Genomic DNA, 24,628 nt, shown 5'->3' with positions numbered 1-24,628 from the left:
CGTTATCACTAAATATATTTACAAGTGTGTTTAGTATGTCAAGCAGGGTTTTGATAAACATTTAAATGAATATAAATTCAATTTGAACAGCTGAGCTTACAAAACTAATTGGCGTTAAAGCTGGTGAGCCTAAATGGATAAAGATAAATTTTGCTCTGCTTAGCTGAAGCTGATGCTCAGAGAGTCTGAAGTCATGGTCATCCAGTATTATCAGAAGGAACCACCACCAAACACCATGTATGAAATTATCATGAAGTTAATAAATGCCCAATATCATTTAAAAAATGTGCCTATTGAATCATGCGAAGGTATGGTGAAGACCTGATGGGATTTTCTTTATAAGATGCTTCACTTTCGAAAGTTCAGAAATGCTTTCAAGTTCAAACATAAGCTGATATGAATTTCAGAAATTGTTAAGTCAAGCAAGAGACTTAAGCTGGTAGATGAACTCATGAAAGTTAATGTTAAACACTATACTCCTATAGGAAATGTTGGATAGAACTGAATAATATTGATTATAATGTAATTTGGGTTATTAGGGGCGTTCATAACATTCATATTACCATTGTTCTAATTTAAAGAGTATTTTTTATAGTTAGGGGTTGTAAACAACATCAAGAGCCGGGTTGGGGTATGACTCTTAATACTCTTATGTTCTTAATATGATTGACCGATGTTGGAGAAATAAACTCTTGAACTTAGAGGAATTTTTCATGAAATATATTCCACAAAAAAAAAACTAAAAAACAAAAACAATAAATTCGCATTAATATAAATGTTCCATCTAAAAAAAACCGGATTTAATTGTCAAAAAATAAAAATTTCAAAAATAGCTACTTTTCTTATCCACTTTTCCCTCCAAGGAAATAAGTTTTTCCCTCACATTTTTGCTTTTATGTATTTGGAAATATTTATGTAAAGTATGTTCTTATCAATGTATTTATCCTACATCTTAGCAGCTAAATTACACTCATACATATATATAATTTCTTTGTAAATACTTATGCATATGCTATAAATATAACTGATAAGCTTTGCTTACATACATACATACATGTATATATAATATATATGCTAATAACATTTATGCCTTTTCAAAGTCTATATACAAAACATTTAATATATGCATGTAAAAAAATTCTTTACGAAATTAAGCGGCTTAAGAATAAATATCAAATACTGAGCAAATTAATTATTGCCATGCCTTGAGACCACGCAAAATGAGGTGGAGTTTAGGGAAAATCATTAGAGAGAATAGATTCAATAATATCAATCGATATAAAGGAATGATATTTTGTGAGTTGATATATAAAGCTGACCGACTAGATGAGCTTTGAAATATTGAAAACAAAGCTCGTACAAAGCTAAAGAATATTATATTTTGAATGCTACTGATCTAAATTCATTTCGAAATTATTTATTTCTCGTTCTTTGTCTGTGATTGGCTGTATTTTTTAATAAAATAAGCTACGGTTATCGGGTAGCCGGCAGTATAAAAGGCAAAAAATGGTTTCTCAATAAAAATTTTGACTGATCAATTAATTTGGCTGTCTAAAAACGATATTACATCTGCTGATTAAGTTATCGTAGCAGTAAATTTTTGAACTTTGGAAAGTACTAATATTGCGCAAGTCACAATTATTAGCTTTTTATAAAAAAGCACATAATGATTTTCCCTTTACCCAACTAATAGTTTTTTAGCAAACACTGCGGTCATAAAAAATATGATCATATATATCTTTACTATTTAATTAAATTATAACATAGCCAACTTTTCAACGCGTGTTTGCATATCTAAAACAATATAAATATTTAATATACCATATGTTACAATTATGTTATATCTAATGCTTTAATAATCTCATTCGTTATTTTTTATAATATTTAAATACCCTTAACACCATAAATTTTATGATTGATTTCTTAGTAGTAAGAATATTAACGCAAATCTACACAAGTAGAAGATACTTGGTGATTTATGTAAAGTGCCAGCTGGAAATTATTACAAGAAGGTAGGAAAACTTGAATAAAATTTTAATAACCAAATTGTATACATAATTTTCATTAACAATAATAAAAGTAATTAATAGTAATAATATAGTTTTTATGAATTATTCAAAATAAGTCTTGACTAGTACTAAAATCGTAAAAAAAAAATAATAAAATAGTTTGATCTTTCTATGAGATATTTAAAAAAAATAAAATTCAAAAAATTATTTTGTGTTTTAACTACTCACCCGCTGAACCATCCAATTCCTTCGGTGGCTGCTCTGTGTAGTACATACTTTTGCCAATGGCCAACGTGCCTTTTCGATCAATGGCATTTATACCGGAGCCTCCCAGCGCTGACAGACTATTACCATTTCCTCCAGACATAGATGCAGTGGCGGAGTGTGAAGAGGAAGCTGATGATGAGCCACTACCCAGTAAATCTGCTTTCATCAGCGATATATCCTTTTGTATAGCATTAAGTGAGTCGTTGCGTGTGGGTATGATGTTGTCTGGAAGCGTTGATTGAGAAAAGCATTAATATTAAATTAAAAATAAATGATTATGTATGACTTCTCACTAAATTAAAATATTTTCAGAAGGCGACAATATATATTTTTATATAATTATTTTTAGATAAGATATACTCACTTTCTCTGGTTTCAATTGTGGTATGTGTCACCTGCTTTGAGGGCGTTGATGGCAGTGGAATTTCTAAAATAAGGAATACAGATTGTTTTTATTAGTAAAATATTAAAATTTAGAACGGATCGTGTTGCATTCAATATTTTCATAATCCGCTAGATGGCGCTGTGATAGAAAATTTAATATTCCTTAATTTAAGAAAGCTAAGCAATATTTTGACTTGATTTTGAACAGAATTTTAAGTATATATACAAGGTCGTCGCTGCTGCCTTTTTTAGACTAAAAAGACTTTCTCTCGTTCCAATTTTGTACCTTTTTTTTTCTGCAAAACCGGTCTTATATTGTGAATAGCTGGACGAATATAGGTTTCCAATAGCACATTGATTTGAAGTATAATATTAAAATATTATTATTATTATTATTATTATTCTAAGTCAAATCACTTGACTATGGTGATTAATTGATAGAATATTTTACTGAGAATCTATATATGACTGCTTGATGTGAACTTCGAGAGATATACATTTTCATATAAATACATAAATATAAATATTCAGAACCCCAACAAGGACTTGTATCCTACAACAAAAGGTCAATTCAACGCCATTATTACAACATGTTGTATTTTGTTTTCTATCCCACACACACACAACATTTTATTACCACCAACACAAGCACAGCACAATTGCTCTCTTATAAAACTTGCAACAATTGCTATGTCCTTCTACATATGATTCTGCACTTACTGCTACACATTTTCTATGTAAATAAATGTGCATTTATTTATTTTTTTTTTTTTTTTTTGCTTACCGTAAACACGTATGGATCCTTCCGTTTCACCAAGCGAATTCTTAGATATGCATCGATAGTTGCCAAAGTCACCGTATTGTAAATTTCTTATTGTCAGTTTCATGTGAGCGCTGTGATGCAGTTATTTTTATTGTTGCACAGAATTTGTTTTGTTGCACATTGCATAAATGCATGTTTGAGTAAAAGAAACCAGAATAAAGCAATAATAATAAATAGTTTAGAGTTGATACCTATAAGGGTTGCGGTAGAAATAACTTTATTTAAAAATGAAAAGATATATTTTGCTCAGTTTCAGTTGAAGCGGAATGTGTATGCGTCTTTGAAATTACTAAAATATTTTTTGCAGTTATTTAAAATTATTTGGAAAAATTTAACTTAGATTGAATGCTTTAGTAAGTCCGAAATTTTTTATTTTTTAATATGAAATATATTTTATTTCAGAAACTTGAACTGGAGAAATTTTTTTTTATTTATCAATTGGGATATTTAATATTTTTAAATATTTATTTAAGCTTGAGCTTTCGGTAAGATTATAATGCGAACACCATTTAAAATATATTTTAATAAAATTTAATTATTTTTTGGTCAAAATTTCGAACAAAAAAATTTTTTTTTAACTCCTTTTTATCTGCACTTCCGAAGGAGCAAATCTTACTGTATAATTTCAAATAATCAACCTTGTTTAAAAAAATGATGTTCTATAATATTTTTTGAAAGCACCAAACTTACCGATAGGAATTCTCCGTATAGTCCGTTTTATACTTCTTACTTGGCAGAACCATGACTGAATTATATACCCAATAAATGATTGCTCTGTGGAGAAAAATAGTTTAAATTTTTTTATTGTTTTATTTCAAAATTTTTATTTACTCAGATATACAATTGGTGAATATAAACAGCTGCAAAATTAAAGACACAATTTCGGATTAAATAAGGTGTAACTGTGAGTAAAGTATTTATTAAATACAATCACTTATTCAAAAAAGTTCCTAATATTTATATACTTATACAGTTAGTCCAAATGATCCTTAAAACTATAGAAGAAAACAATAAGTAAAAAATTCCAAAGCCCGCAACATGGTTTAACATATATAAAATATGAATTTCTGATTTAAATAGTTCGTGGAAGCGGCACCCCCGCTCTCCGTTTTAGTTATATATCAAGCTAAATCTCCCTTTTTTGTTTTAAATTATTCAAAAGTACTAACAAATAACTGCAAAAAGGATAACTTTATTTTATGAACAAAAAATCTAAAATTAAAAAAAAAATGTTATAGTTATTTTTAGATAAATTATACACTTCTAACTTAGAGGAGAATTTTATTTTTAATAAACATTTCTAAATCATAAAATATTGCTAATTTACCAATATCAATTACCCATACTAGTTTTAAGAAAATGATATACCGTACTCATTTCTTGAGTAGATTCTATTTATTATTTATATGATTCATAAACTTACTTTGGATGTGCCTCCGTATGACAGTCAATTGTGACATCGGTACCAGCTGGTGCGCCAACAAGTTGATTTGGTACCCAAATCATAGGAGAAACTTTAAAGGAAAAAGTAAATAAAAATTAGAAGATTAGTTTATTTTTCATGTAGGCGAATGAGTGGGTTTCATTATTCAAAATATACTAAGAGTTATTTTATTAGTTCATGAATAATTCAAGTATATATTTTTATATTAATATTTGATTTTAGTTAATATATTTTTTATTATAAATATTATACATATAATCCGAAAAAAATCTATCAACAAATGCAAAAATATGCATATCTACTCACATTCAACATCCAGTATGATTCGTTTAGACACCGAGGGCGGTACACCATTTGTGGCAATGCATAGATACGCGCCCATTTCATTGCGACTAACTTTGGTCAAGGGTAAGACTTCGCCATCGTAGACCAAAACTAAGCGGTACAAAGAATGATAGGGAGAGAGAGATATAAAGATATTTTTTAAATCTTTTATAAAACAAAAAGCCCAAGGTTGTTGCTTAAACCTTTCTATTTATATAGTGCTTACCTTTCTTCTTCTTTTCCACGGCAATTTCCTCGCCATCTTCGCGACGCCAAATGATTTTCGGTGTTGGAAAGCCATCAGCACGGCAAGTCATATTAATATTTTGATTTTCACGCACAGCCACGGATGAGGGTGTGCTTTCGATGTCTAAGATATTCGGTGGTACTGTGAAGAGAGATAAACAAAAATAATATATTTCTCCAAATATTAGAATAACAATATTAGCCAACAAAGTAAATAAATATTAAATAATTTAATTATTTTTTAAACATTTTGCATTAAATAGTCAACAAAGGGAATCTGATAATTCCTTAGTAGACCATGTGGTATGAGTAACATAATATAAAAAAATACTGTATAAGGTACAATATGAGAAAAAAATATATTACATACATGCATAAATGAATGAGTAAATTTGAAAAAAACTAAATTACTTTCAATTATCTTTAAAATTTTAAATAATAGCAAATTTATGAACTATTTGGAACTCCACGTGGTATGAGCAATATATTATTAGTTGGTAGAGTATTTAATTTTAAAAAATAAATTAATATGAGTAAACTAAATAATAATAATACTAAAAGTAAATTTATAATGAAGACATAGTTTCATTAAAATATTATTTCAAATAAATTTCACCCACCCACAACCTGCAAGTAGCCCACTTGGCTAATCATTGGATTCGTATTTACTTGGCACATATAATAGCCGCGATCATCTTGATGCGCTTGATTTACATGCAACAACCATGTGTTGGCATTGTCATAGGTAATACTATAGCGTGGTATCCGTGAGATCACGTGCCGGTGTATTGTGAGTATCATTTGGCGATCGATATGTATCCAAGCGACCTAAAAAGAAGAAATTATAGAGATTATGATAAATTATAAGTTGCATGCTTAATTAAAAATACTTATGTATATTATATATATAAAAATACTATATGTATACACCAACTAACCTTATAGCCACCCAAGTGCTCAACAACACATGGCAAATTGGCGTCTCGTCCAACAGCAACTGTTACATTCGGTATCGGCTGTGCAAAGCGTGGCTCATCCATCATCACTGCAAGAAATTTAATTTTGTTTTTCAGACAGTGAATTATATTAATACGATCTATATGTGAAATGTGTACTTAATTGAAGCAAGCGCTCTTACTTTTGTGGCATGTGGCATGAGTTATACATATTTGAAGCAATTTGATATAATTTTATAAACTTCCATAAATTGTTTGTTTTGTATTATATTTTTGTTTTATATTATATTTTTTGATAAAAATTAATTCAATTAAGTGGTTATTCCACCCTGAACGCATGAAAATCTGATGGTTTCTTAGGAATTTTTTTTTGAGGTAAGACATTTATTGCGAATTTAATACATATTTTAAGCTTTATAAATATAAAATTGTTTTTTTTTTTTTTTTTAAATGGCAGAGATATAAGCATTGGCGTGGATCTTTTTTTCTGGAGCACTCCTTGATGATATACCAAAAATTGAAATTTGTATGAAACAAGTAGAGGGACGTGGCATTTTTTTAAAACACAAATATTTACGTAATTGGAAGCACTTCAAAAATTGATTTTATATTTTGGGCTGCAAATACCGTATAAAAAATTTGAAAAAAAAAATCAAATTATTCAATCAAAAAAATCCCACGTCACTCTGTGGAAATCTATTCAGAAAGATGTATTGTAATATTCAAGTCAATCGGTTGAATAGTTAAAAAAAAAACGAAGCACTAAATGTACTCCTCTCTGCCAACGCACTGACTTCTAATGATCATAACTTTATTGAGACATTGTTTTCGGAGACATCTCAATACTCGTTAGAATATAGACATTGAAATTAAGCAAAAAAATTAAATTTTTTGAAAATTTCAGGGTGGCGTATTTAACAATTATTGGTATTATTAACAATTTTAAATTTAAAGAAAAACTTAACGCAAGTATACATAATTATTCAAGATTGCTTGTAACCTATCTAATTACTATTGACTGCATTCCAAATAATTCTAACGTACTCACTTATGGTTTTTTTACCTCTAGAAGAGCTTTCACATAAGACTTTGAAAAAGCTTTCATAAAAACTTTTATCAATCCATCATTCTTAGCTTTCATATGAGCTTTTTAATTACTCTAGCGAACTCACTTATGGTTTTTTAACCTCTAAAAGAGCTTTCACATAAGATTTTGAAAAAGCTTTCATAAAAACTTTTATAAATCCATCATTCTTAGCTTTCATATGAGCTTTTTAATTACTCTAGCGAACTCACTTGAGATCACATTGTTTTTTTTTATCCTCAAAAAAGCTTTTGAAAAAGCTTTAATAAAAACTTTTATAAATCTATCATTCTTAGCTTTCATATAAAATTTTTAGAAAGCGCAAAAAAATTCCTATGGGACTTTTTCATTACTTTCCAGAATCTCATATTTCAGTCATATTATACTAATTATATTAAATTTAATTTTTTAGAGTAATCTATAAACCAATTATTTACAATACAAATGTATTTTTATATTAATGACAAAGAAATTTAATTTTCATTTACTTAAAAAATTGTATGCCTTACTATTGTGGGATATTTTTTAAATATAAATGTTGGAGAATAAAGTAAAAAAATATATAACAACTGTGTAAAATAATTTGATTATGATGTATTAATAACACAAACTATAATTTTTTTTAAGAGTTTGACCAAAACTATTTGTCGAGAGATTTAGTCATAAGTAAAAAATAATTTCACCTTTTTTCGAAGTTAGTATATATTAAAGTATTATTTGTCTAGAAATTTCGAAAATATGCGTATAGAAAAACCGTATTATTAATTACAAGATATAGTTATATTTTTCTTACGAAATAAAGTTTAAACATTATTTTGCATAATTGATATTCCTCGGCACACTATCTATTACAGAAGCATTTTTTTCTTAAATTTTTTAGGTCTTCATCAAGAGATTTTTTTTGGATCAAACCCGATTTTAAATGTAAATATTACATTTTCATATAAATACACATAAATATCTCAAAATTTTTGTCATATTACGTCAAAGTTACAAAAAAGTGTAATCACTCAAGCAATTAGCGCAACACCATAAAAAAAAAAAAAAACAAAGCAAACCATTTTGCATTTGATGCAAAATTTTTCATTTCGAACAAAACAACAAAAAAAACTGATACTAATTTGCCATGAAATTTCGCACTACTCACCATGTGTCACCAGATTTGTTAGATAGATGAGGAACATCACTTTCCGATTCGTCCAGCGGCTGGGGAAGAGGTTCAGCGCAATTAGCAGCAACTTAATGACCGTAATTATGAACATTTTAACAGCTGGCCGTCGTTGTGTTGCGTTGCGTTCAAATGCAATAGAAGCCAACTAATTTTGGGCTATGCAATTATTATTTTTTAAATTATTGTATAATTTTTTGTTGTTGCTTACGCAAGCGACCCGCATGCGTTTTGATATGCTTACTGTGGCGAGATAATGGCTTTGTTGCGCTAGGTCGCTTGCTGCTGATTATGTCGATTTGATATGTGTTGGAAGTGGTTGATATTGGTAATGAGCATGTTTTTATATTATTTCTTTTTTTTTTTAATGTCATTACATTCCGTGGCAGAAAATTATAATTTAGTTGGAGTTTTCATAAATATTTCATAATTAGTGCGTTGGAAATTGATATATCTGAAAAAAAAATGCACATTCATTTGATACTCTTACTCTATCATTATTATTAATTTTTAACTACACTTCAAAGCATTTCGGTTTTTATTGCAGCCACAGCATAACTTCGTTTCGCAAAATTTCACAACATTTTCAGTTTTTTATGCTTCTTTTGAAACATGATATACAATATTTACCATTTTTAATTATTTTAAAATCATTTTGTGCATTTTTTTGCTGATTTGCATATTTCTGTGCATTTATGGCTTATCATTATTTTAGTTTAAAAAATGCCTCTCTGTTTTTTTGGCATGGTTCGCAATATTTTTGGCATTCAGTATTTTGTTATTTTTTATTACCACTTTTTTTTGTATTCTTGTTTTTCCATCACTAAAATTATTTTCATGCTTATTCTACAAAATCAAAAAGTTTGTCGAAAAAATATTTTACGCGCTACCTCTAAAATTTTATTGAATTATTTTAAAATATTTTTTTATTGCTAAACGACCAACAGTTATTTTTCGTTAATTAAAAATTTTAAAGCTAATTTGCAAACCAAAACTTTTGGATAAATCCATGTATCTTTCTGCTTTAGTGCACCCGGTAAATGTAATTAATATTTGCTAACAAGCGAAGTTTTCAGAACTCCCCATTCATATAGTTAAAAAAAGCTAAATTATTTTGTTTTTAAAAACATAACTCACAGTTATAACATTTTTACTAATGAGAAACGTTTTACGTTTTTGTTTAACTCTATCATACGTTTATAAGATTACGAATGAATGTACATGATTGTTAGAAGCAAAAAGGAAATTGAAATACTAGGGAGATTATTGGTTGGAGCTTCTTCCGAACAATACTTAGACAAATGTTAAGTATTTAGTGTAAAATATCCAGTTCAATTGTAAAGAATCATCTTATTTGGTCCTTGAAAAAGGTCAATTTCAAATAAATCAAGTAAGGAAGGGCCAAGTTCGGGTGCAACCCAACTCTCACAGTTTTTTTATGTAATTCTATTATGACAATACCATATTTTCGGCATTAACCCATTTATTCACATTGTTATTCTGGTGGACTTAACCCATTCCCTCCCATTGTACTCACTTGGTTAAAAAAAAACACAATTTTTTTCTGTTCCCAAGCGAGTACAATGGGAGGGAATGGGTTAAGTCCATCAGAATAAGGAAACTCATTTTATATAAGTTAGAAGATCAGTATATCAGGTATAGGTAGTATTGAACCGATTTTATCCATTTTCAGCACAGAGACACAATATCATAAGGGAAAACTTCTATCGGAATATCTTTAGAATAGCTGAGAGTTTTACAGATATTTTAAGTAAAAAAGCACTGAGGTTCTCATGTTCGGTATATGTGGCCTTGAAAACGAATAGTCCGATTCCGGCGATTTTTGGGCGGGGATAGTAACTCTCTTCGAATTTTATTCAGTATGTGGTGTCTTAAACCACCATATCTCGTTTGTTTGTCGATTTCTTTTGTGGCAGTTCTTTGCTTCGAGTGTGATTATTTGATGATTAATGAGCGACACAACATTGCATGAAATATCGTGAGTTCGCGGTATGATTGTAGATTGATTTCAGTCGTATAATCTCAATGACCGTTGGAAAGTTCTATTCACATTAAACACTAATTTTTTGAAAATTGTTGATAAAATATTGTAATTATTGCTGGAGAGAACACATATGAAATGTATTTTACTTCAAAAGTATATAGAAGATAAAGAAAGTAAAACATGAGCATGAAAAAAAATTATAAGGAAACAACTATAAGAAAACATGTGTATATAGTCAAACAGAACTCACGCTTATTCTAGTTTGTTATTATTATGCTTAAAGAATATGAAGGCTTGGACGTGGTTCGGCCCACTTATGGGTAAAAAAACCCATACTACTCGACCAATTTCAATGAAATGCGGTGTGTAATATTTCCCTTACATCCCAATAATATTTTGTGAAAATTGGCCAAATCTCTTCACAACTACGCCTACTTCCTATATACCAGAACTTTGTAGACGATCTAAATCGTTTACTTTACAATATATAAAGTAAGCACTAGTGAAGATATCGGTGCAGAACTTTGCACAAATACTACATCGGCATCGCTCTTCTAAAAATCGCCAAAATCGGTCCATAAGAATTCAAGGCCTCATATATCGGAAATGAGGACCTCAGAGCTTCGAATAAATTTTTTAACGAAAATATAGGTGAGTCTCTCACATATTTTGAAGAAATTCAGAGGAAATTTTTTTCTTCTAATAATATGTATCTGTGCAATGAGTTAAATCAGATCATAACTACCCCCAGCTCCCATGTACCTAATGTTAGGGGTTTGAAATTTTCAATGGATTTTATACCATATACATATATGACGAATATGTGGGTCAATTGTGTGTTATATTAATAAAATTAAATAAATTAATTGCGAGAGTATAAAATGGTCGGTTACAACCCAACTTAGCCCTTCCTTACTTCTTAAATATCTAAATATCCAATACAATTGTTGGTCAATCAAATGGCAATTATTAATTGAAAAGATTCTTCTAAGTGTCAAAAAGAATGGTTATTCAAGCACCTTTTATAAATAATCTACATTGATGAGAAACATTGCTTACATTGCTTTGAGAGCTGTAGATATGAACTGTAAATTTTGCAAAACATTTTTCGGCAAACTTTGAGTTAGATATCATCTTAAAAATAGCTTGTAGTGTCTTTGGCAATGTGAAATTTAAATAAACAACATATCAATCTTTACTAAAAATAAAGCACGTTGAAGCATATCGATTCTAACGATTTGCTAGAATTAGATAAAGCATGTAAAAGCTATAAACTGTGCACAAAATGAAAGATGAAATTTAAAATGACGAAAGCAAACGACCGAAAAGCATGTTTTGGTCTTTGTCTATGTCAGCAACATATTGATTCGTTGAAGTCTCCATGTGCATGGCAAAACAAGCCAGTCAGTAAACAAGAATAAGCACAAACTGGATATTTGTATCGATACAACAGAATTGGAAATTCCACACAGTTTGCCAATGACAAACTACTGCAATACAAAAATCCATTTGTGACAAAGTAAACCACGAAATTGAGATAACAATGAACCGAAAATAATGTTTGATGGTAAACAAAAATTTACGACGGTTGGCTTTGTCTGCCTGCGCTAAGTGCGCTGACCGCATACATAAGCTCACTCTAACTCTCGCTCTGAAAGCACAAACAAAAGCAGTTAATCGTGTGTGTGTGTGTGACACACAAATTGTTGTCAACCCAACTCATGTAGGACACGTGAGTTTAAAAAAGGATACAGATTATGATATTTTAGGTCGACTGTGGGGCAAAAGGTTAACAGACAATATGTGCTTGGCTTTAAAATGCTTTGTTTTCAGGAATTTATGCAAACGTGCGCACTGTCAAACACATGTGAATACCGAGATATGCCGTTAAACGTTTGTCGTTTGTAGGCTTGTGTAAATAATATATGTAGGCATGCAAGGATTTTATTTCGGTTAGATACGAGCACGTCTGCTATGCAGACAACATTATGCAAACAAAGGCGAAGAATTTCAATTACCAAGTGTTGGATTTGATTCACTCATAAGACGCACGTTTTAACTGAATATTTCTAGCTGACATTTGAAATATTTGCCTATCTGATGTGTAAGGATTAATGATGAGGGGAAGAGACATATGTATGATATGTATGTGCCAACTATAAAGTTTCTTCCAGAGATATTCTCTAAGTGAAACGCGTTGCTATTTAACCGCTGTCCTGCTACTAAACATCTACTCCAATTGTCAGTCAATCGTTTGGGAATCATTAGAATGAGGAGTTTCTTCTAAGAATACCAAATAGTTTCGTGTTAAAAAAAGGCTAATGGTAATGACAATTTATTTCTGTATTTACTGCCTATAGACCTATTCTGTCGAAATCGGCACTCAGACTCAGAATCTTACCTACTATTCAGTTGCAACAAGGGACATTCTAATATACTCATATATTTCTCACAAATTTCACGGACTTTAGTAATCCTTTAGAAGTGAATCAAAATTCTGCCCTAAATATAGCATTCCTTTTGTAGAGAGGAGTGCAAGGTGGACTAAAATTGAGAGATAAGTATCCATACAGACAGATCCAAACCAGACAAAGGAGTGGGAATTTTCAAAAAAATTAGATATCAGTATCGGTTTCCGTCTACCGGCTTCCGGCTACTGGATGATTGCAGTGTCTTCCAACGAAGTTTACTGCAATAAAGCCTTCTCGTTCTGTCAAAGATAGTGTTAACTACTAGAAATATATTTACAAATATTCAAACAGTTTTCAAATCACCAAAGACTCTTAGAATATTCGTCGAAGATAGTGACAGAATTTTGAAGCTATTAGTGACACTTACTTCATATTTCACTATAAACCTGCCATGGAATATAGTATATTCCTGTAAACTGCGAAGCAGATGAACTAGCCATACTGGACACTACCTTACAGTTAGATGCCAATAAATAGGCAATTTACATACCTCTGGAGACGTGCAGACATTTCAGCGACAAATATGCTGTAGATATAGCTGAGTCTCGGTGGGAGTAAACACTGACATGCTCAATAAGCAGACAAACGTTGCCTGAGTGGAATACGAGACACGCATGCCGACTATTGAAATTTTACGGGGATTGGCAAAAGAACACTAGAAGGAGTGTCAACAGGTCACTATCTTATTTGAAGGCATATCAGTAGACAGGGGATGCCTTACACGCTGCCAAGAAGTAGAAGAAAAAGATGCTATAATACACAAAAAAGAATCGTAACTATCGGATTAAAACTTTGTGAGTTATTTTATTTTTTCAAGACCACAGTTAAGTGAGAACATAATAGTGTGAGGGGTTAAGCCTGCCAAAGGAATGGATACGTCGACAGACAATCACTAAACCTATCCTAACCTAATGATAATTTCAGAGGAGCTTTAAATATCACTGAAAAGTTTCAACTCAACTTTGAACAAAAGATCTTCTTGAAACTGACAAATGTCGGAGCTTTTCTCCTAATTCTAAGTTTCCACCTTAACCATAAAGTTGAAACTTAGACCGTTTCATTTTATGACAAAAAATTTCTTCTTTCCAAACAAAGAAACTGAAAAAAATTGAGACTACGTTTTGATTAATAATGAAATAATAACGCGATGTTTTTGTCCAATTCCTCAACATGCTAAGTATGCTTCGAAAATAATGTGACCCATCATTTCATTAATTACAAGGTAATTCGTCCCAGATATAATGATGATGGACGACATGGGAAGTTTTCTCTCTAATTCCCCTAGAGTTCTTCCAGCGCAGCTACAAAGACTCTGAAGAGACCTACTATATCAGCAACTCCTCCGATATCGTTTTAATAACTTTTTCCATATTTTCACTATTTTTTATAACAGTTAATTTATATATTGAGTTTTTAGAAAAGTATTACACGGTTTGAATCAAATCGCAGTACTCCTACGAAACATAAATATAAAATTATCTCCAAAACAGTATATAAATAATAATCACCAAATATAAATTATGCTTACAAAAGTCCTAAAACACGCGCTACCTATAAACAGCTTTATCTTGTGACAGTGACTAAGTGCCGCTGCGACTCTTTTAACAACTCAATATTACCGACAAAATTATGTGACACTTATGGCTAATTATTATGTCTACAGCAACAGCGAAAAGCGCAATAATTTGCATGTATTTAAAACAGGCTTTAAGCGCCTACAAGTATGCAATGAGCACATAAGTAAAGTTAAGTATGTAAATTGGCAGCAACAAACAAACACACCTGCGTCATATACCACACATACATATTTAGAGATGGAAACAAATATACATCCGAGTGTGTAAGTAGCGGTACAAACACTTGTAAGTAAAAGCAGCAACAAGTCGGTTAAGTACGGCTGTTGACTTTGACTTTTACGCTGCGAGCATAAGCAAGCACTCACAATCACTTCAGCTGTCATAATATGCCTAGCTCATGCATATACCAGTATTTCGTAGGCGAAGCGCTTTTCAGGCATTTTGGTTGGGCACAGTGGGGAGAGCAGTTGACTAGGATGTTACCAAAAGCAATGGAAGGTGGAAGGGAAATATTTTAAGAACATCGAAATTTTTGTTTTGTTGTGAAAAATCGACTGTCAAAGGATAGGAGATATACATTTTTGTAGAGCTAGCTATAAGGAAATATCCCAAAGAACTTTTGTACAGTAGTTTTCACTATAAATTTACGATTTTAGCTGAATTTTCAAAAAATACTTGAAATATATTTCCACAAAATTTTTGAACATTATTTCTGATTTTAATTCAGTATTATTATCACTTTTCATATAATTTGTATACTCTCGCAACAAAAGTTGCTAAGAGAGTATTATAGTTTTGCCCACATAACGGTTGTTTGTAAGTCATAAAACTAAACGAGTTAGATATAGAGTCATATATACCAAAGTGATCAGGGTGACGAGACGAGTCAAAATCCGAATGTCTGTCTGTCCGTCCGTCTGTTCAAACCAAACTTTCTGCAGTCGTTTCTTTTAGCCACTTCTTAATACAATCAAAAAATCGGATAATAACCACGCTCACCTCCCATACAAAGGTTAGGTTGAAAATTACTAAAAGTGAGTTAACTCACTAAAGGAAAATATCAGAAACACTAAATTTTACAGAAGAAATAGCAAAAAGAAGCTGCACACAGCTTTTTTACAAAATGGAAAATGGGCGTGGCATCGCCCACTTATGGGTCAAAAACCATATCTCAGGAAGTACTCGACAGATTTCAATGAAATCCGGTTTATAATATTTTCTTGACACACTGATGACACGTGTGGAAAATAAGTGAAATTGGTTCACAGACACGACGACTTCCAATTTAACTTAGTTTTGAATTCCATCAATATATAAGATATACATAAGGAACCAATGATGACAGCGAAATAAAACTTTACACAAATACTGTATATGATCCGTGGCATCACTTGTGAAAAAATTGTCGAAATTGGACTATAACTTTTCAATGCCCCGGATAGCGAATATGACGAACTCAGTGTCCCATGGTAATTTTTCACCGAAAATTTCGGTAAACCTCTCAGGTATCTTAATCTAATTCAAATGAAATCTGTTTCTTATAATAGTGTGTCTCTGTACCAGAAATGGTTGAAATCGGGCCAAAACTTCCCCTAGCTCTCATATACCTAATTATAGGATTTTCAAAAATACAAAGGGCTTAATAGTTTATAAATCGGTTAATATGTGAAAAATCTTAGCCAAATTAAGTGAACATATAATCTTAGATATAATGTTTGTTGGGGATGAAAATGAGTGAAACCGGTTCAGGAATTACATCAGCCCTCATATACCATTTATGATGATTTTCGTTATTCTATTGGACTTTATGCCGAATGTATGGGTCAAATTATGTGTTATCTTAATAAAAATATAGCAATATATTGCAAGAGTATAAAATGTGCGGTTGCAGCCGAACCTTTCTTTACTTGTTTATTTCTTATTTATTTTTTTTTTGTACCCAGAAACCTCTCAACCATCCCACTGTGCGAAAACCGTCAATGTGCAAAAGTCAACAACATAATGTATGCAACATACATCACCTCTTATGAGACATATTTTTCACATTTTTTCTGGTTCCACTCTTACACACCCCCATGCCGCTTTGCCACCACTTAACGACCAGCTCTCTCTCACACAACTCAGACTTCTTTTGCATTTTGTTACTTTGACTTGTGGTTGTGCTGCTGTCAACAACATAACGGCACACAGTCAACAGCTAACGGCTAACGACAATAAGAGCAACAACAATGAATTTTAAGGATGAACGGTACATTTGCCACAAAACGCTCACAGCTGTTGCACACAAAGCATGTCGTCTCGTCTCATTTATGTAAATTTGAACGAAGGCACTGTATGTATGTATGTTTTATAGTACATATACATACATATATATTATATATGAATATATATCTACTTTCCATTGCGTCCTTGCTGTTGCCACTGTTATTATGAATTGTTGTGCATATTTGCATTTCTTTTGTGTTTCTTTTACTTCAGTCATTTGCCTTACAAACACACACACACAGCGCAAGCTGCTCATGTGTTTAAGCACATGCATATGTACATATATCTATGCTCACACATGTTAAAAGCTTTGTTTGTATGCATAATCGTGATTTGCATTACTCGCTGTGTGTGTGTTTGCAGGTGTTGTTGTCATAACGTTGCAGTTTAGCAGTGCTGTGCTGTGTCCTTATTTACCCTTATTGCCCTCATTTTATTGCGCCTGCATCGTAAAATGCACTAATTGTTGTTTTTACCCGTCATTACATTGGCTTTATTGTTGTTGCTGTGCTGTGTTGTGTTGATTTTGTGGTTTCCATTTTATTTTACTTTCATTCTTTTTGTTGTTTACTTAATTTGCTTTTTTGCTCTCTTTTCCATATTTACCTGCAATTTAGCTCTTCACCTAATGCTTGTGTTCGTCTATACACATGTGTGTGTCTGTATGCCTGTGTGTTTGAATATGTAAATGCGTTGCAGTTATTATCGAAAGTACAATCTAACCGGTAATTTGCGGTGAAGCTTTTAATTGTTGTAAAAAAGAGCAGCTTTGGTTTTTTTTTCATACTAAAAATTTGTTTTTTTTTATTTCCAGCTCAAATTTTGTGGTTAAACTCATTTATCAAAATTGGTAATCAATTTAAATTTATTTTGAATGATAAAATATTATTTAGTTATGTGTAGTTGATAAAGCAGAGATATACTTTTAATTTCACAGAATTCATACTTCTTCAAATTTTAATTTTCTTTTTCGTGAAATGATATGGCAGCTGTATGTTAAATTAACTTTTATACTCAGCCATTTAAAACATTGCAACATTCATATAATAATAGAAAACAACAAGTAAGGACAGGCTAAGTTCGGGTGCAACCGAACATTTTATACTCTCGCAATTTATTGAATAAATTTTATTAAGATAACACACAATTTAACCCATATATTCGGCATAAAGTCCAATAGAAAAACGAAAATCATCATATATGGTATATAGGCTGAAGTAATTCTTGAACCGATTCCACTCATTTTCATCACCAACATACATTATATCTAAGATTATTCACATATAAGATATTTCACATATTAACCGATTTATAAGCTATTAAGCCCATCGTATTTTTGAAAAAGAGACATACTATTAGAAGAAAACGATTTCCTCTGAATTAAATTGAGATATCTAAGAGATAAGGCACTGAGTTCTTCATATTCGATATAAGGGGCATTGAAAAGTTATGGTCCGATTTCGACAATTTTTTCACAAGTGATGCCACGGATCATATACAGTATTTGTGTAATCTTTTATTTCGCTATCTTCATTGCTTCCTTATGTATATCTTATAAAGTGAAGGAATCAGATGGTATTCAAAATTGAGTTATATAGGAATTTGTCGTGATTGTGAACCGATTTCATCTATTTTCCACATGTGTCATCAGTGTGTCAAGAAACTATTATATACCGAATTTAATTGAAATCTGTCGAGTAGTTCCGGAGATATGGTTTTTGAACCATAAGTGGGCGATGCCACGCCCATTTTCCATTTTGTAAAAAAATCTGTGTGCAGCTTCTTTCTGCTATTTCTTCTGTAAAATTTAGTGTTTCTGACGTGTTTCGTTAGTGAGTTAACGCACTTTTAGTAATTTTCAACATAACCTTTATATGGGAGGTGGGCGTGGTTACTATCCGATTTCACTCATTTTCATGGGGTACTTAAAGTTTATATAGCTTTTCAAGATGTAGAAGTCTACAAACACCATATTAGGGGGCAGACCCCGACTACTTTAATTATGGCTCCCACAATATCAACATTCTTATGGTGCTAAGAAATATGAGTCCTAAACTATATTTCAGGAACCACTAGATCAATTTTCTTGACGTCGTGATGTTATATCAAAAAAATTGTTGAAATCGGTTCACAACCATATTTAATCTCCATATAAGACAATTTTCGATATCATTTCATTTCCCTTTGCATTATATAAATCAAGAAACAATAAAGTTATCGGAATAAAACTCTGCACTATTACTTCATTAAAAGTGTGGTATTGCTTGTCTAAAAATTGTCCAAATCGGATTAAAATTTTGAGGGACCCAGATACCGAACATGAGGGCCTCAGTGCCTATATACAATTATTTTTTATCGAAAATACCCAAATCGGAATCATAGACCATAACGACATTACTTGCATTGGGATTTGTCGACCGTAAAATTCCTATTAAGAAAAATTTCGTTCTTTGGAGTGATCTAATAAAAAACTTATTTTTATAAATTTTTGAAAGTTTCTAAAACAATTCTATATCCTATCCTTTCATACTTTTTAAAGCCTATTGAACCACTCATCATATATCTCAAGTTCCCTCTTTAACTGCAATACAAAATTTGCATAACTTATCAATTTAACACACTGAGTGTCGACAACCCTCCATTGCAAATAGTGTGCAAACGTATAAAAGGGGTTACCTAAATCCAAATGAGTTTGCACAAAGCGTTTAAGCCCGCATTTACATTCCCCACTAATGTTATTTTTGCATGAATTTCAAATCACTGCCACATTACAGCGAAGCATTACTTTGCATATTCATGTGCGGAAATTTGCATGTGTGTGTGTGTGTGAGTGAGTGAAGACCCAGCGTTTAATGGCGCAAATGTGCGTGACAAAGGGTAATTAAAAGGTTGTGTGTGTGTGCGCGTTTGTGTTTTAGATAAATTTTAATAAACGTTTATTATTTGATTATGTTGTGTGAAATGTTAAACACATGTAATGTTTATTTCCACATTTAGTAAACAGGCATTTTGATATTAATACAAAAGAGGTTAACTGGTTACAAAAACACAACTAAACTTTGAAAAAAAAATCGAACAGTTGTTTAATAAAAAAGTTAGAGGATTATGGTTAATGTAAATATTTATATTTATATATTTTGTTTTTAATTAGCGTATTTAATGCAAATATGAACAAAAAGTTAAAGTCTTGAAAAAATTAATACATTCATGGGTTGTTTTTTGAAATTATAGAATTTGTAGTTAAATTAAAAAACGGAAAAATAATTTAAATTGTTGATATTTGGCGCAATTAATTCGCAAATTATACGGAATTTAATTTAATCATGGTTTTCGGCCCCTTTTTTACCAGAGTGCCCTCTGATTGCCCCACGAGGCTAATAGACCGAACCTTTCCTTGGTTTTATTCGACAAAAAGTTAAAGTTTCTTCAAATAAAGTGGTGGACCCAAGAGCTATAAGACTTTTTACACAACCCTGATCAAAACATTCAGCACTTAGAAGATTGATATTGACTTGCAATCGCTTCCAAAAATATCAGAGATTCCTTGATTTTGCTATCAGAGTAATATTTACATGGCAATTGGAAACAATACTAAACACATGTATTAACTTTGTCAAACCAGCTGTCCTAACTTGTAAGAAGAATCAACTGGCAGCTAACCTATAAGAAAGTGCATACAGTGTTTGAAGATAGGTGTTATAAACGCAACTAACTATATAGTAGTTAAACTGAGTAAGCTGATGTTATTAATACACATAAAACCAAATTGTTGGATTTCTGTTGGAAGGGCAAAATCGTCTCAATTTGATGGAACTTCTTTTATCCCTTTTTAACCAACTGAAGGCAAGGCATTCTCAATGATAATGTTCTGGCGTATTATCATTACTCGCGTATACCCTGCAACCTACCGCTTCTAACACCAAGGTTTTTAGATGGAATCTTAGAGCTAAGTGCCCCGTGATGATCGTTACTACGTCTCTATTTTCTAGAAGCATGCGTTTTTTATGGTCCAGCTACTGTCAACATTACACCAAAGAAGTTTTGTGTTGCGCCTCGTGATACACATATTCTAAGACCAGACTTATTCCTTTAGAATCTGAAAGTTCTAGGGCACTTATGGGAACAGTGCTTCCGGCTACGCCTGAGTGGCGCCAACTCGTTCGCCTTTTACCCAAGTGATATTAACCGATTTTCCAATTGTTAGTCTATTTATTGCCACTTTGTCGTTAACTAACTTCGTGTTAGGGTTGCAGGCAGCCTTATTCTAAAACATATTAATTATGACAATAAGTGAGTTTCTGACCCAGTTCTTCAAATTAATATATATATACGTATATGATGGATTTAGTTTATATCCAAAACGTTCAAATTTTATTTAAAAAAAATTAAGATAAAGTTTTTCCTAAGATGAAAAACATGTTTTCAATTAATAAAATTTAGAATAATGAAACCCCCATAAACAACAAGTAAGGAAAGGCTAAGTTCGGATACAACCGAACATTTTATATTCCCGCAGTTTACTTCTTTAATTCTATTAAGATAACACCCAATTTTACCCATATATTCGGCATAAAGTCCAATAGAATAACGTAAATTATCATATATAGTATATGAGGGCTGAGGTAATTCCTGAACCAATTACACTAATTTTCTCCACCAAGATACACTACATCCAAGACTACACACTCCCTTAATTTGGCTATGATATTTACCAAATTTACCGATTTATAAGGTATAAAGCCCATCATATTTTTGAAATAATTAGATATATGGGAGGTATATATCCCGATTTTAACCACTAATACAAAAAAATATTACTTCTGAATTACATTAAAATAACTGAGATATTTACGGTTTTTTTTCGTAAAAATACCTTTAGGCCCAGAGTTTTTCTTATTCGATATCCGTGCCTTGAAAAGTTATATTCCGATTTCGACAATTTTTCCACAAGTGATGTCACTGCTCAAATACAGTATTGTGTAAAGTTTTATTACGTCATCTTCATTGGTTCTTAATGTATGTACTATAAAGTGAACGAATCATAGGGAATTTAAAATTGTCAGTATGTTGAAAAAATCGTATGTACCGAATTTCATTGAAATCGGTCTAGTAGTTTCGGAGATATGGTTTTCTACCCTCAATACGAAAAACCTATTTGGGGGCGGACCACGCACACTTTAAAAAAAAAAATTACTTCCAAATATACCTCTCCCTAGTGTGATTCTTGTACTAAATACTAATTTCATAAATTTATTTATGGCTTAGTTATAGCTTTTACGCAATATCAATACCTCCTCAGGATGCCAATGAATAATCTGTACCAAGTTCGTTCAAATATTTAAATTTTTACTAAAGTTGTCGCTTGCACGGACAGACAGAGAAAAGGACGGCGGACAAACTTCAGGATTTCTCTCCTAGTCATCATGATAATATAACCTTTTAGGTGACACAAACATCTACAACATTTACTTAAGGGTTAAAGTCCAATTCTTAACACTGAGATTTGTAAACATTAAGTTCTTTTGCAAACTTCAGGAGGATTGGACTGGATTACTATCTACGAATAAAGTACTACTCTAAGACAAGAACAGAGTTTTAATGTATTTTTATGTAACTTGATCTCACCTAGAATTCAAGTTACTTACATATAGTATTATCTTTTGTGCTATGAGTATTGTAAGATTTTAAAAGAAGTTTCTCAACACATCTATGATAAACACACCTGAAATTGCTTGAATTTTATTTGCTTTTAAAGTTTTTTCTCTGATCACCAAGCCAAAGTTGATAAACGCATTTTGTGATACATAAGAATAATTCAGTTATTAAGGTACTTAAGGCACATCATTGCTAAGAGAACTATTTTTGGTCAAAATTTTGCTACACACTTACTGATTCCCTGTGCAATCAGAAGCAAGTTCCTTCACTACTACTTTCGAAACTACATAAGTCATTTCTGCTAATTAATGTCAGTGTAAAGCCTTTCTATGATTTTTCTCCTATATCTGAACTTAAATTAAATTAACCTATTTACATCTTCCATAGTGCTCAAATCTTCTTCATGATACATATCAGTATTTAAAAGGAAAATAAGCCTGCCAGTTTTCATATTTTCACATGCTTTGCTTCGTTTCCTTTGATTTTTTGCTTTAACAACAACAGCAAATTGCAAAATTTTTCTTTTTATCAACTTTTCCTTCGCATACACTCAGTTGCCAGTAAATGTTGTTATTTACTGCCGGTTGCTTTTATTCCACCATTTATGTTTGCCCAACTCCCCCTACCGTTCGCTGTTTTATGTCTTTGTTATTTCAGTGCTCGCTTGTCGTGTCAAACTGTAAGCGATCGTTGCTTGCTTGCTTGCTTGTGGCGAAGTTGAGGTTTTTATTCAAAATTATGTTAGAGTATATACTTCCTTTTATGACATTCCCCCAACGCCTATTGGCCACAACAACAGCGCCAAAGTGAATGAGAAGCTGAGTGTTGCAAGTGTGGTGTTGTTACTGTTGTTGTAGACAAAAGAAAGCTGACGGCAACAAGCGAAGTCTGCATAGGCTGCTTGCCACCTTTGCTGTCATTTGTGTTGTTGTGGTGTGTGTGTGTGTAGTGTGCATTTAAGTGTAATTTATGTTGCAATTAAATAAACATGAGCTACTTTACACAACAACAACACGAACAAAGAATAAAGAAAAAAGAAAAGTGGCAACCACAACTGTTGTGACATGGCTGGCATGTTGCTTAAATTGAAAGCAATAAGTTATCATTATTTTTATGCACACACACTTCGTCTCTACCTCTCCCCTGGCATCCAGGCAATATGTATGCTTTCACTTTTACGGTGGTATTATATAAATGAATGTGTGGCAAGTGTCTATATGCCATCATACAAGCATTTCGGACATCACCGTTGGCTCAGCGCCCATAAACATAGTTATGCGGTTTTCATTTCATCCTTCTCACTAAACTCACTTTTCTCGTGCCCATAAAGCGTTGTGCTGCCGGTAGCAGCGCTTACGAATTGCCAGCTGGCGCATAAAATTAAGTGCACCGTTAGACCGACTAACGGCACTTTACTGCTTCACGTTGCAATGCGCTGCATGCATAAAACGGCACATATACACGGCTATTGGTGAGCACAACCATTACTGGGGCAGCTATGCATTTTCAAGCAGTAAACTCGTCTTTATTTGATTACCCTTCGGCTTTTGCCATTGCAGCGATGATATGCACTTGCCACACAGCTGCAACACATAAATATCACTCACATCAGAAGCAATCTCACTTTGACTTTTATTTAACTTTTATAATTTTATCACACACAGAATATTTACTATCGCCAGATATTACACAAACACAAACAACAAAAAAGTTATGCGCTTCACCGCAACGCTCGCCAAATCGCATACGCAAAAGCAATAAAAGTAGTCAAGCACTGCACCGCAATACCGTGTTAGACCGTAACGCAGCGTCTCTAGAGCACTTAAGCACTTAACGTTACTTAACTGACACACGTCTACTTCCGGCGCTAGTTGATTTTGAACTGAATTTGGCTTTTGCCGAGCCACGAAGCTGTAGCATCGTTAGCATGTTGTGCACCAATGCGACTGT

At 31.9% G+C, this 24,628-nt stretch overlaps 1 protein-coding gene across 1 annotated transcript; it reads right to left on the bottom strand.

Moving 5' to 3' along the window:
- Nucleotides 1-244: 244 nt before the first annotated feature.
- LOC105212530 (lachesin) lies at nt 245-24,628 on the bottom strand. Its single transcript, XM_011184542.3, has 12 exons — nt 23,990-24,628; nt 8,685-9,159; nt 6,436-6,542; nt 6,118-6,325; nt 5,478-5,639; nt 5,234-5,362; nt 4,907-4,997; nt 4,174-4,257; nt 3,445-3,554; nt 2,641-2,703; nt 2,238-2,501; nt 245-1,992 (listed from the first exon to the last, which is right to left on the bottom strand). Exons 2-12 carry the CDS (start codon nt 8,797-8,799, stop codon nt 1,910-1,912), a joined length of 1,416 nt encoding a protein of 471 aa, XP_011182844.1. The 5' UTR covers nt 8,800-9,159; nt 23,990-24,628; the 3' UTR covers nt 245-1,909.

Source organism: Zeugodacus cucurbitae, chromosome 4, assembly GCF_028554725.1.
Source record: "Zeugodacus cucurbitae isolate PBARC_wt_2022May chromosome 4, idZeuCucr1.2, whole genome shotgun sequence".
NCBI classification, from domain to species: Eukaryota; Metazoa; Arthropoda; class Insecta; order Diptera; family Tephritidae; genus Zeugodacus; species Zeugodacus cucurbitae.
Note: the sequence above shows the minus strand (reverse complement) of the source record. Positions and strands in the feature narration are given on the sequence as shown.

Excerpts from the sequence above, each read along its gene's own strand:
- LOC105212530 (XM_011184542.3), bottom strand. The coding sequence starts at position 8,799 with ATGTTCATAATTACGGTCATTAAGTTGCTGCTAATTGCGCTGAACCTC. Across the intron at positions 6,543-8,684 it reads AACAAATCTGGTGACACATG|TGATGATGGATGAGCCACGC; the intron begins GTGAGTAGTGCG and ends AATTTCTTGCAG. Across the intron at positions 6,326-6,435 it reads AGCACTTGGGTGGCTATAAG|GTCGCTTGGATACATATCGA; the intron begins GTTAGTTGGTGT and ends TCTTCTTTTTAG.